This window comes from Simochromis diagramma, unplaced genomic scaffold, assembly GCF_900408965.1.
Source record: "Simochromis diagramma unplaced genomic scaffold, fSimDia1.1 OVJJ01000348.1, whole genome shotgun sequence".
In the NCBI taxonomy this organism is placed as follows: Eukaryota; Metazoa; Chordata; class Actinopteri; order Cichliformes; family Cichlidae; genus Simochromis; species Simochromis diagramma.
This window is the reverse complement of record NW_024386755.1, coordinates 1,928,693-1,942,667: the sequence shown is the minus strand read 5'-3', so window position 1 is coordinate 1,942,667 and position 13,975 is coordinate 1,928,693. Positions and strand designations below refer to the sequence as shown.

The following is a 13,975-nucleotide window of genomic DNA, read 5'->3' as shown; positions in this document are numbered from 1 at the left end:
TCATAAAAAATCTCTGAGTTTTCACCTTTTATGCCTGATTTAGACTTTTGTGGGAAATCTGCACTGTAACGACATAACTGGAAACTCTAACTCTACAAAGTGACTTTCTACTTAACCTGAAGTGCAGCTCCCTAGAAATGTAACTACAAGTCAGGCTGACACAGCCCGCAGCGACTTGATGGAATGGAAGGTTCCGACATCAGGTGAAAAGGGGTGTAGGATGCATTTGATTGCATTAGTATTTGCCTGCCCTACAGCAACTACAACTCTGTATGAATTAATGCGTTCTTTCCTTTCACGTTTGAGGGACTGCATAAGATTCTAGAGAGGAGGCGTCACTGGCCTGCGAGCTGCATGTTGAGAACCCTGGCCTTAGGTCAAACCAAATGTGTGTCTCAGATGATTCCAGTTCTGCTCATTCTTTAAAATACCTCTTCAAAGGGTTCTCATTTGAGAGCTCATGTTCATACTTTAGAGTTTAATTTGATAACCCAACGGCTAATTAGATTTGCCCTAAATGTTCAGATGTTATGCTTCAGCTTTAGTCCCTCACTTCCTCTGGGGCAGGTTCGAAACGACTATGACCATGATTGTTGTCTGTCCTCCATCTACAGCCTACACCAGCTATGTATTTTTCAGACTACAGGTGTAAATGATTCTGAAGAGCCTCCTTGGTTCACGTGAAACTTGTTGATGCTCACTGTCACACACCGCGTTCTGTCTGCCAGAGTTTTGATGTTTCGTGTTACAGGAAACAGAGAATTGACGCCCCCAGTTGACCAAATAAGCGCATCCTATTGTGAGCCAGGGTCTACGTAATTCCCAGCCAGCATGGCTGTCATCACAGGCAGCCTGCTGCACTACCACAGCGGGAACAGCAACAGCAGCTCTCTAACAGGACTCTAAGACGCAGAGTCCCCCCTCTCTCTCTCGCGCGCTCTCTCTCTCTCTCTGTTTTGTGGGATTCTCGGACTCTCTGGATGGATGAGCCCCCCCCCCCCCACCTTCCCACCGGAGTCACCACCATTACATCATCTATTCCCACACAGGCGAACAGGAAACGAAGGCTTCTTTTGAAATATTTTACCTGGATCCCGAACTGCGTCCGTGCGGCTCCACATGAAAAGGACGCAGAGGGAGGATTATTATTATTATTTTATTTTTTAAAGAACCAAAAACAACAATAAAAAAAAGAAAACACACGAGCGGTGATGTCTGCACACGGATGATGGCGTTTCAATGAAAGGGGAGAGGAGAGGAGGGGGCAGAGAAGGAGAGACGTGCACCGTCATCAGCATCTGTCCGCCAGCTCCCTTTGTGTTCACCGGAGAATGTGAATGGCGAAAGATGACATGGCAGAGGTAGATCTGGCATCGAGTGGAGCGGAACCCCCCGGCGAGGCCTCCTCGGCGTTTCCCTACGAGGAGTACGAGTGCAAAATCTGCTACAATTATTTCGACCTTGACCGCCGGGCTCCCAAGATCCTAGAGTGCCTGCACACGTTTTGCGAGGAGTGCCTGAACACGCTTCACCTTCGGGAGGAGCGGCCATGGCGCATCAGCTGCCCCGTCTGTCGCCACCGGACCCCGGTTCCGGATTATCGGATACAGAACCTCCCCAACAACACGAAGGTGACGGAGGATTTCCCGCTCTACATCGACTCGGACCCCCTGCCTCAGGACGCTTTGCCGCCGTATCCTCCCCCGCTGCACCCGGCTCTCGTCGCCCTCCGCCGGGAGGAGGCGTCGGGGGCGTCCAGCGCCAGTCAGGCGACCCCGTCCACCACCGTGTCCGCGGCCACAACCCTCTCCCAGGACTCGGTGCGCTACGACAGCTGTCAGAGCTGCAAGAGGGTGGCGCTGACCACCGGCTGCGTGTGCGTGATCTTCTCCTTCCTCTCCATGCTGGTGCTGCTGTTCATGGGCCTGATCTTTGTGCACAGCCACAGCATTCCTCCCTCGCCGGCGGGACCCATTTGCCTGTCGGTAGCCAGCATCTTGGCCATGTTCTCGGTGGTTGTCACATGGCTCATCTGCTGGCTCAAATACAGACCGGACCATGAGACAGGCCGCTCATCCGCCACCAGTAACTCCCGGAGAAACGCCTGATAGGCTGCCGCCTCTGACTTTCGATGGAGATGTTGCAGGCTGCTGTGGGTGTGTGGGTGGTGATGTACATAGTACTGGCAACTCCTGCTCCCTTTACTTTTCTAGGAATAAATCTTGCCCAAAATGGCCTTTTATGAGTATAGCAAACACCCGAAGGCCTTCATGTTGTTGGAGCAATAGGCCGACATGATCCTTGATATGTTGTTTTTTCTTCCCTTAAGTTATGCACTTGAATTTGCAGTCTGGGCATCTCCATGAGTGAACTCCAAGTCTTAGACCCTCTGCCTGGGCCTAAGTCTGTATTTGGTTTGTATATGGCTGAATGTTGAAGTGCTTATTTCCAAGGTTTGACACCCTCACCACCTTACCCTCCTGAATAATATGCATATCCCACTATGCCAATCACTGTATGATAACTGTCCACGATCGTTCACTCATATCTCAACAAAGCACTATTGTAATGTACTGATATTTGCTGATATCTCATCTCAGTTATGAGATTAACTGAGTTTCCAGGGTTCTTATGAAGGGTTGCTTGTATATGTTTGCATGGAGAGCCTCTAAGATGCAGATGCAGGTACAGTAGAAGATGCATCCACAATCTAACCTTGTAAATAGTTGACAGGTGCAGAGGTGTGGGAGTGATCAGCCTTTCTTAAGGACACTTCATGAACCTTGTGCTTTAACCTCGCCCTGCAGGGTACCACTGCAGGAAAACTGCAACGCTTGTGATTTTGAACCTGTGTTTTGCCTCATTTGTGCATGTTTGGCTACTGAAAGGTCAAGGCTTTTTTAATAGGTTTATTTTATTTTTTTTCTTTTTAATTGGAAGAGGCGGTGCGTCTCCTGACTCGTGTGCCTCACCTTGTTGCTGAATGAAGCAAAACGTCACTGTTATAATAACGGAAATCTTGCACGGGCCTCCTGCTGCAGACAGCACCCAGCTGTGGGTGCTGGAAGGGATTTCCCCCTCCCATCACATCAATGTGAAACAGGGTTTCCAATGTTTAGAACACTTGCTCATGAAAAATGTGTGGTTTTGAAGAAGGAAGCAACCTGCCCTTGTTTGCTAAATGATCCAGGCTCCACTCCCAGCTGCTTCCAAACCCGCCCGTTTTCTTCCTTTAAAGCCATGTGTGAAAAGCCAGTGATACATCTTTAAAGCTATGAAGGAAAACTCCTAAAAGGATACATTTGGTGTCATTCTGGCTCCTGAGACATCCTGTGAGTCATAATTACCTCTGGATACATAAAGAGCCCCGTGAGCTGTGTGTGGCTGGGATTAGGAAGAGGCATTCAAGATAGAAAAACAGTACAATATGGTCTGAGAGGGTTTGTGCTATTCCGGTGCCTGGAGTAAACTAAAGCATAATATAATTTAGATGATGTAATTTATAGCTCTGAAAGGCATTGCGGGTCTGCATGTAATGCACTAGGATGAAAGAGGCTGAAGCTCACAGGCTTTATCATGAGTCAGTGGTAAAGTCTGCGAATGTTGCTGTTGCTATAACCTATACGGTTATTTATTAGGGGTGCAGTGTGAGACCTTTACACTGCCAAATGTGCTCCATGACAAATGTGAATTTGAATACTGTGATATCTTCTAACTCCGTGACAGCATTTAATATAGAATTTGAATTCAATCTGGACACCAAAGTGTTTTTTTCTTTCTTTTTTAAAAAATGTATAAGCACTAGTATCCCTACCTCACTGCAGGGGGAAAGAGCAAAGCAATTTAACCTGATTATTAAACCCCCCCCCCCCCCTCCCCTTCTAAATCTGATGTCGCTTTCAATCATCCTGCTTGACCTTTTCCCAACTTGTATTTGATGCACTTTCACCCTCTTATTTGACACAAGTAAAGGGGTTTACCTTTGACAGATGTACGCATATTGTATTTACTTCAGAGGACCTAGAAAAACGTTTTTCTTTTTTTTTCTGAGATTCTGTGGTTGTTGTTGAAGTACCAAATGTATTTGCACAGAGAAATGTTCTTTATGTGCTGTTTTACATACATAAACACATTTCAGTAATAAAGGAAACATGAGCATCTGCTACATTTTTCATTTTCCTCACTAGGCTGAAGACAATGGTCTCTTCTTCTCGCTTACATAATGAGTGGTCATACACTGAATGCTGTATGATCCAACTTGACACATTTAGCTCCCTGCTGTGCGTCAAACATGCCCCCTGCTGGACAAAGGATGCTACACGCAATAAAGAAAAAAAAGAGTACAAATTTCATCCCTTAGTGTCAACATGGTTACACTTCTCATGTAGGTCTAGTTATGCAAACGTTCAGCGGCTAAACGCTGATTAAAAGTAAATACATTTTTGAAGTATGAGTTGGATGCTGATGTGCGCGTTAATATCACAGCCTGAGATTTGTCATGCGTGTTTACCTACTCATACAAGGCTTCCTTTTAGTTCACATAAATTAAGCCATTGAGCATCAAGATTTTTTCCCTTATAACATAAACCCAGCAGAACAGATTAAAAATAAAAACAACAGTGTTGACTGTTCACCGTCTAATTGCTGGTTAGATTCAGCTCGTGCATTCTTCCGATCACGTGTTGACCAGAAGTTCCACACCCCATAAATTGATGTTCTTACACAGCGGATTTCTTCGAGGAATACGCACCTCTTTTGCTATCATTAGAGCAGCATGCAAACGAGCGGGGGTTCACAGGTTTGAGTGTGCACCGGCCCCCTAAGTGCAGTTACAGAGATTTCTGGTAAATAGTTTGAGGCACATTTACAAACATTTACAAACGACATGTTCTTTTAGCAATGCTAACCTTACGAAATTTAATGCTTGCATGTATGTCGCTTTACATAGTTTCTTTTTATTTATCTTTAGTTTCCACCCATTGCCTATACATATATAATGCAGCTTAGCATGCCCAGCTTACCAGTTTTATTAGCTTAAAATAAAGACCAGCTTACATGTTCTTTGTTTCCATTAGTCATTGTAGACTAAACATCATTTTGGCAGAGCACAGTGACATCCTATGTTTCTTCATTTAGTTCTCATTGAACAATACAATATAGAATAGGATGCTTTCAAACACTCATCGAAAACGAAAGTCTGGCAACAGCAAGGTAAATGCAGATATGTGTGTATATATATATATATATATATATATATATATATATAACCCATGCAGTCGAGTAGAAGTAAAGATAAATACAGATACACAATTAAACAATTAAACCATAGCTACATCGTAAATGGTATTGTTCCATAAAGCATTGAAGCAACAACTTTTAAATAACAAAAAAGCAGCAAATTATACAATAAGGGTTTATTGTATAAAGCCTTATTGTATAATCATACACTTCCTTGTGTGTGTGTGTTGCTCTTAAAAGTGATGGATACAGAGATGGACGAAAAAATTTAAAAATAAAACTACAGTAAACAGAAAAACTAAAACAAAACGTCAGCTGAATCAAAGACGGTAGGCAACTTTAGTGAAACATAAGTAAGAAATGTTAGTGTAAGAAGTAAAAGAGTGGTCTATAAAGTTATTAGGCAATATCTCAACAACGGAGAAAATGTTGCTTTATATTTTAATGAATTATGTTGCCATTAAAATATACAGGCTATAGTGGTAAAAATATATCCGCAAAAGAAACAATCACACAGTTTAACTTAAAAAGTGGTCCACAACTTTAGCCTGCTAAAAATAGCCGGCCTAATAAACCTGAAGAAATAAAAGGACCCTACAGTCAACATGTAACAAGGCCAAATATAAATTATTACTATTTATGGTGTGTGTTAATGTATTGTCATGTTTTCATTTATTTTGAACAACTTTCATACAGTTGTGTGTGGTTTGTGTAAAGCACCGAGCTTTGTGAAGTTGAACTTTCTTTCACCTGAAAAACTCAATCCTATCTCAAATCAAATAATTAGCCCGCCTCTCTAATACACTGATGGAAAAGTGTCCTGATTGATGTGACAAATATACGTGTTTGTGAATGCCGTCCACGCATGATGCAACTAATTTATTTCTCATCGGGAAAGATTTCTGACTTTGAATCTCATCCCCCGGTAATGGATTGGACACGGAGATTCGATGTCGCTTTAAAAGAAAAGGGTCGAGGTATGCATCATGCCTCACTTTCTGTTTTCCATTTGCCCCTCTGTGGCTTTTTAAAAAATTCGATAATATCCAATTTCAACGGGATCTATCCCAAATCGTCACATCCGTCATCGAAAAGAGTGATGGTTCAAACTTTAGAAGAAACGAAAACACAACGCAGTTTAACTCCCAGCTTCTTCTACACTTTATTGTACTACTCAGATGGGGTAAAACATTCATTTGCATAGTAACACTGTTCCCTACAACCTGAAAAATCCCTGACCTTACTACTCATGTTTAATTTGGCTTTAATGGCTGAAATAACGCTCTGCCACAGCATAGAAATGAAATCACTCTTTACGCGTTTTCGGTGGAAAATAAACAGTTTTCTCCTCTCTTTGAAGCCGCCTTATGAAAACCTGCAGGATTCATTGGCTGATGATAATAAGCTTCAGCCCGCAGATAATGACACCCTCATTAGCAGGTGAAAGACCCCCGTTAGTCCTGCTTATTTTAAAGCCAGCTTCTATCTTTTGTCTTGGCGCGTTTTTGACAGTAAGGACAACATTTGAAGCGACACCCCCCCACCCTTTTTTTTTTTAAAGGCGAGTGCTAATTGAAACCTACTAAGCCTGTGGGGTATCTCTTCCCTGCGTACATGAAGGTGAATGACAGTGACCCCCTCTGTCGAAGTCCCTATTGCTCAGTGGAAAGCCCATAGGTGAGTGGACTGAGACGTTAAAGGGATGATCAGGTGCTGCAGGGCTTTTCAGTTTTAGTTTTGCGCGAGTCACACGAAGATTTCAGGACTTTCGGTCCAGGCTTTAGACAGTGTACATCTCCACCTGGCGTATTCATCCATGTAGGCCCACCACTCATATTTGTCGCTTTGATTTGGTCCAAACTCAAGGATGTAATAATATTAATGAGAAATGCATCAGTGCCACTAAAAAGTCAGTGAATTGTAACCGCAATTTATGATATTTTCCAAAGTCATTGATAAGTTCATCTGATGCACCAGTCCGAATATCCACTTCGATTGTCACTTAGGTGATGATGGCGTCGCCTTTCTTCATCTAGACAGTGAAGGAAAGCGAACCTTCGCTCACAATTGAGTCTCTGCCTTCAGTGACTGATCACAGGCTAAAGGATGCTATGGCCCACGACACCCTGAAAAAGGAGAATGGATGCTGAATATTTACAGAGTCAACTCGTCTCCCCCCATCGTCTTTACTGAGTGGTGGACAGTATTGGACAATAACCTTTGTGGTGGTGTGGGGGGTATACGGCTCTAAAGTGCCTCAGAGCTAGACTAGCTTTACGGCCGCCCTGGCGTCGTATCCTGCTGTGGCGCACGTCCCCCTTCAGACTGTTCTCTGCTGGTCGGTGCTGCAGTCTGAAAACCACAGTAAATTCCTAGAGGTGCACACTTTTTTAGCACCATTTGAGTCATATGTGAGGGCATGGGGTGGGAACAAATTGGAGGTCATGAGCCATAACGTGCGTAAAACACACTGGAGACGATATTACGCACAGTTGTCTTGTAGCTTTGCTTTAATAACTGGTGCTCAAAGTTCTGAAAACGCTGAAATCATATGTTTTGCGTCAGACTGAAGCTTTTTCTGAAGCAAAATTCACCATAAAATGTAGTCGAAAACAGAGATGACAGAAAAATGTGTGTCTGGACAGACCCAGTATACAGACCCTGTTATTTATCATTAAAACTGGGTCGAGAAAATAAATTAAAAAAAAATTATTATGTTTTTGGTGCCAAACCAGTTAAATCAGAAGAATCTTTCTACAATGCAACACACCAGGATGTCAGGAATTTGTGGAGTAATCGTTAGGACGCAAATGTTTCACAAGAAAAGCTTACACATATCTGAGATTCAGCGGGCTAAGCTGCAGCGGGGGGCCTTATGATTTTAGTGCAGTCCTAAATATTAAAGTTTGTAGTCTGCACATCAAGTCTTTATTATTAATTTTTGGCATTAAAATAGTGTTTGGATATTTTTTACTTGACAGGGCAAAAAAAATTAATAGACGCGCTTTTTTCAGGACCGAGTGTGTAGTTCTGTGAAAAATAGTTCTGTGACCTGCTAATTTTAACAAAATAATTATTCCTCGTCAATCATCTTTTGTTGCCTCACTTTTCACTCAGCAGTTCACTCAACACAAGAGTGAATCTGGAGATGTTTCTGTCGTAGCTTTGGATTTGGTGAATTGAAGCCCTGTCCTGTCCAGTCCGAGTGGAAATGTGACAGTCTGTGATAGGACGAAAGTTTTCAGTCTCAGCCAATCCGCGCGCCTCGCTGCCTACTGAGTGCAGACGCTCTACCAATCAAAGCCGGGAGCGCTGACCAGGGGAGACAGAAGAGCTCCGCTACTTTTGACGGGCTGCTCTCACTTTGAACCGGTGTCAACAAACAACAACAACATATTTCTCCCGGGCTACACCGCCTTAGCACCCGCGTTTCTCAGAAAACCTCAATACCGGCGATTAAAACCAACAGAATGAGAAACATACTCTTTTAACGACCCCCAAATCACGCTCTGCCTTTTTTCCTCGTCAAATTTGCCTCACCAGAGGCTCGTGGTTGTCCCGGGACGGTGCTTGGCTTTAGCACGAGCACGGCTAACTTTTCTCCGAAGCTACACAGGATAAATTTCGGGGAAAATTCTCACAGTCGACGGGGAAACCTTTGTAACAACGTCCACCTGCCGCTCGGTCGGTGCTAGAGCAGCTGGAGGAGGAGGTTCCTGCAGTCGTTGGGGTGTCGGTGGTATGACTGCGTTGGCGGGGTCAATACCCAGGATGATGCGACCCTCGCTGACCCAGAACTATCCCCGCAGCGGCTTCCCTCTGGAAGGTAAAAGGACGCATTAGTGGCTGAAGATTTTCTGCGTTTGAGAGCTAGTTAACAAAAAGGCACTATTGTTTTTATACAGTCATGTCCCAAAGCTCAGCTCCAAGACAGGAATTAGAGGTTATATACCTATAAAATAGCCCCACATCTAAATTGACAGATATTTAACATTTGTATTAGGTTTTATTAATTATTTTTAACAATGTTTTCACATTTTTGTACTTTTTTGTTCAAATTTATCCTTTAAAAAACTTTAGGCCATTTTAATTTTCATAAATATTTGCCCACTCCGATAACATAATCAGCTCTATTCTTTGTCAAGTGGAGCATTTGTCGCCTCCCTTTTTTTTTTGCTGTTTATAGCCTATATAATTAATGCTATATTATATATTATTTATATATTATTTTTGCGTCTTTGCTAAACTTGCCCTCTCTGTGGTGACCAGTTCTCGTAATATTTTGATTCAATCCAGTGTCTACACCGCTGGGTCAAGGCCGAGTCAACCAGCTCGGAGGAGTTTTCATAAATGGCAGACCTTTGCCCAACCACATCCGCCATAAGATCGTAGAGATGGCCCACCATGGAATCAGGCCGTGTGTCATCTCCCGACAGCTCCGTGTCTCCCACGGCTGCGTGTCCAAAATCCTGTGCCGGTACCAGGAGACCGGCTCCATCAGACCCGGGGCCATCGGAGGCAGCAAACCCAAGGTAGGGACCGGAATCTCTTTGATCCAAATTCGTGTAAGGGTGTTTGACGTAGATTCATTTTAGTAACCTGTTGATTTTTAGTGATAATAGAGTCATGTGCCTTGTGCCCCAAGGGCCACAACAAGTGAATAAACACAGCGACTTTTCTGACCTTTGAAGCAGGGGACATCGCCGGACGTAGAGAGGAGAATAGAAGAATACAAGCGGGAAAACCCGGGTATGTTTAGCTGGGAGATTCGGGATAAATTACTGAAGGATGGGATTTGTGACCGCAACAACGTTCCGTCAGGTAAAAAATAAAAATAAAAAGTCAGAAAAGAACAGAGTGTACCTACTAGCTACACTTTTTCAAAAATTTTACTTTATTATTATCAGTTGTTTTTATTTGTATTTCCCCCCCAATATTTAATTACTAAATCTACATCCTGATAAAAATATTTTGAATTTGGAAAATAAAACAATAAATAAACGGCAACTTTTCAACTTTTTAAGATTTCTGACAAACCAATTTATTCCAGATTGTTGTTTTTGATACTTTAACTATTAGTTATTCATTTATTCCACTTCTTAAAACAATTCAAATCATACATTAATTTTACTTCCAGACTTAAAAATAGTTACTGTAATTATTTAATTATTTTTACTAACTGCTTTCCTTTATCTTAACGTACTTTCACAGTGAGCGCCATCAGTCGCATAATGCGGAGTAAGTTTGGGGGAAAAGGCGACGAAGAAGAGGATGAAGATGAAATTGAGAAGAAAGAGTTGGAGGACAATGAGCGGAGGGCCAAACACAGCATTGAAGGCATCTTAGGAGACAGATGTGAGTGAACTCTCCCAGCTGTTATTGTTTTTGTTCTTGCGAAAGAAAATAAGTGAAACGACTTATCCTTTTTCATATCAGTGAGCTTGATTAGAAACATTAGAGCTCAGCAGAATCCCGTTTGATCAGATACGGTCTCAGTTTGCTGCAGTCATTTCAAGATGGGAAGTTGCCTATCAGTGTAGTGAAAGTGGAAACACCCGCCTATATTCTGTGTTGTTGTAATTAAAGGGGGCATACGCTATCATGATCTCCACAACAGCCTCCACACCTCCAACCTGTTGAGCTGTGTGTAAAATAACATTGCTTCATTTGGTGGTGAACTGGCCTTGTCTGTGAAGCTGCTGCGTGCTGTAAAGTTGCTGTGTGTGTGGGTGGAGAAAGTGTGTGTGTGGAGCTTTGTTAGGAATTCTTTATCGACCATATCTCTTCGCTAATGCTTTTCCCATGAGGCCGTACCGTAAATCAAACAGCAGGTGATGGCTCTGTGCGGGAAAAAAGTAAGAATGTGTGTGTGTGTGTGTGTGTGTGTGTGTGTGTGTGTGTGTGTGTGTGTGTGTGTGGTTTAAAAGCAATGTGGGGCTCAATAGCCGCGTTACAGTAACTGCATATTATTATGCACATATTTCAAAAACTCCTGTGTACTTATGGAGCGTCATAAATCCACGCAGCACTTGTAAGAGCAGTGTCGTCATGCAATATAGAAACATAATTGGCGTTATGCAGTAATTTGATTTTTTTTTATAATGTAACCAATCGATCTTTATTGGTGCTGCAAAATGCTGTCGACTATAAACATTAAATAAATAAAGAAGAAAAGTAAGCACCTGTTGGAAAAGTCTCACAATCTGCGGAGAAATTCGAGTGTTATGAAAATAATTAATAAATATGACATAGATAGTTTTTTTTCTTTTTGTATTTTTTTTTTAAATTGGAAGTTAATTACTTTTATTACTTTTTTTAAAGTAGTTGTTAAGTGAATGAAACATGGCATATTCCCCTGCCTGCAGTCGCACTCAGACAGAAGCCTAATTGGAGATTAGTGACGTTTGAGGTTTGGGGTATCATTACTTCATAGCTGCATAAGGTCCAGTTAACTACCTCATTTGCAATGTCATCACTTTACCTTTAAGCTGCGTCATTAGAGTGGAAATTCGTTTTATTTGGTACCTTCCCAACTATTACTGCGCATATGCAGCTTCACTCCTAAAAAAGGCCTGTAATGTGGTAATGTGCGTGTCAGCCTTTACTCGGTGAAATCACTTTAAACATTTTCTTCCTGGAAAAATTCATTATAATTTTAACTATCGCTCAGAGGGTCGGTTAAATTGAAACGAGGCATATAATTCAGGAGAGAAACACTACGAATGATGGATGTCCGCTCCATTTATCCCCATCTTTCTATGGAACTGGCGGCATTATAACGAAACCTTTATTTACCGGCTGCTTTCATAATCAAGCTATTACTATCTATCAGCCGTTTGGCACCAAATGCTAGAATGCGTTGCTTATTACAAAAGTACGACAGTTTCCATTGCCTTTCCTACCACTTATTAAATCAGTTTAAGCCGCCAAATGTCAACATTTAACCCACTGTTTCCCTCTAAGCACTCGCTCGCTGTCTGCGTCGGGGGAGGACAGATAAAGGTCTCTGGTTTGAGGAGACAAAATGTCCCCCAGATGAGTTGATCAAACATTTGTTCAACGGTTTCCATCTCCTCACAAAGGCACGCCTCGCGCGCACAACGGGACGCTCAGGGATGAACTTGGGAGACAAAGGCGTGAGAGTCTATTTGGGGCTCACGCTTGGGCTGCACGAGGACAAAAGGCCAGCTTGGAAACAGCTTTGGCCGGCGCAAAAGAAGAAGAAGGCAACCTGCTTATAATTCAGCCCGAGAAAGAAAAAAATGTGGGGGGAGAGAGGAGAGCTTCTGCACAGAAAAGCCCAACGACGCACATTATGAGGCCGCAATGAAGGATGAATTATTCAGGGAGCGCTCCGGCGCGGTTTAGAGGGCCCGTTCACCGAGAGAAAATGGCCGTTTTCACCTACAAAATGTTTCCTTTTGGGGTCGGCTAAAAGGAGCCGGCTGCCATTCAGAATGACAATTAAGGCCTCTGAAATCCGCTCACGTATCGCCCGAAGTTGCGCGCTCGCTCCCAGAACCCGCGCGCGCACGCTGCCGCTCGCGTGTGCGCTGAAAGTGTACATTAAACATTTACAGTCGGTTAGCCACTTTGAAAGTAAGCTAACAAGTGGCACGCAGCAAGATGGAGCTGGTAAACCTGTAAACCAAAATAAAAGCGCATTAAAAATGAAGACGTAAAGATGCTTAGTTACAATTTTTGTGTTTAAATTATTTCTTTAAACTTTTGTTTTTTTGGTCTGACTACAGTAAACTTTGAAGAAGTTTCTTGCTGTGTGCAACCCCACGCGCTTAAAGCAACATTGTCCCATTAAGCAGTATTTGATGAAGCGTAATCACCGCGTTTGTCATAATGTTCAGAATGTAATTGGTCAACAGTACAAAGTGGCCTTCTCCTCCTCGACGCATGAATTCCGTGTCCAGCCTGTAATACGCCATCCATTATCGATTCTTTGAGGAGTGCCGGCCTTGCCCCCTCGAACATCAATAATGTCTTCTAAATGATGTCGATATTGTGCTATGTCACATTTAATGATGGAGGGAGTGTATTAAAGAGTGTTTGCGGTGAATGGGGACCAATGTTCTCCCCGGAGAACCCCGATCTGGCCCGGAGCGCAGCTTCACAATGGTGCACCCCCCGGCCACCCGTCCTGCGCTGCGCACAGCTCCGAAAACCCTCCGCACCCCACTCCCCACCGCCCCCACCTCCTCTTCTACCCCCACTTGCTCCCCAAATCTCTTCAAGCAGATTAAATCGACCCTTTTATTTCATCTCACTTTCATCTGGAGAGCAACACCGCCCCTCTCCCTCTGTTTCCTACTCCTCTCTGTCTCTGTCCCTCAGCCCGCGGCGCTGAGCTCGTTTCATATCTGAGCCGCATCCTCCGGAGCGCACAAAGGAAAGTCAGTCCACTCTCTAAAGTTTTCTAATCAAGCTCTGTATTAACCGTTTGTGGGGTGATTGTGTATGGATTTATTGCAATTTCAAGCCTGATTTTAAAAGTTCCCATTTGTAAATGTCGCGGCTGCCCAGCTGTTTAAACTGGAGCAGCACATAGTGTCTTCGATCTCAGTGAACTGACATAAAGCGGTGGCAGTAACACCATCACTGCCAACCGCGTTTTGTCCTTTAAAAAAACCCCATGTTTCAACAAAAAGTCACATTTGTTGAAAAAGGTAGCTTTATTGCGTTAATCCCCTATTGGTAGTCATAGTCACAATGAAGGATTTAGACC

The 13,975-nt window shown here is 43.2% G+C and overlaps 2 protein-coding genes across 10 annotated transcripts in view; both read left to right on the top strand.

Annotated features, from left to right (window-relative positions):
* The first annotated feature begins 91 nt into the window (after window positions 1–91).
* Window positions 92–4,184, top strand: LOC120729411 (E3 ubiquitin-protein ligase rnf152-B). Its single transcript, XM_040024955.1, has one exon. It carries the CDS (start codon window positions 1,338–1,340, stop codon window positions 2,106–2,108), a length of 771 nt encoding a protein of 256 aa, XP_039880889.1. The 5' UTR covers window positions 92–1,337; the 3' UTR covers window positions 2,109–4,184.
* pax3b (paired box 3b) overlaps window positions 3,450–13,975 on the top strand; it is a 32,662-nt gene continuing 22,136 nt past the window's right edge. For 2 of the 9 annotated variants that reach the window (XM_040024882.1, XM_040024895.1), the window contains exons 1-4: window positions 8,554–9,064; window positions 9,535–9,770; window positions 9,930–10,059; window positions 10,450–10,593. In XM_040024882.1, coding sequence (XP_039880816.1) covers window positions 8,980–9,064; window positions 9,535–9,770; window positions 9,930–10,059; window positions 10,450–10,593 — 595 coding nt within the window. In that variant the 5' untranslated portion in view covers window positions 8,554–8,979. Of the gene's footprint in view, window positions 3,456–8,548; window positions 9,065–9,534; window positions 9,771–9,929; window positions 10,060–10,449; window positions 10,594–13,975 lie in introns of those variants that run through there. The other 7 variants (XM_040024931.1, XM_040024917.1, XM_040024923.1 and 4 more) reach the window with 7 other exon arrangements.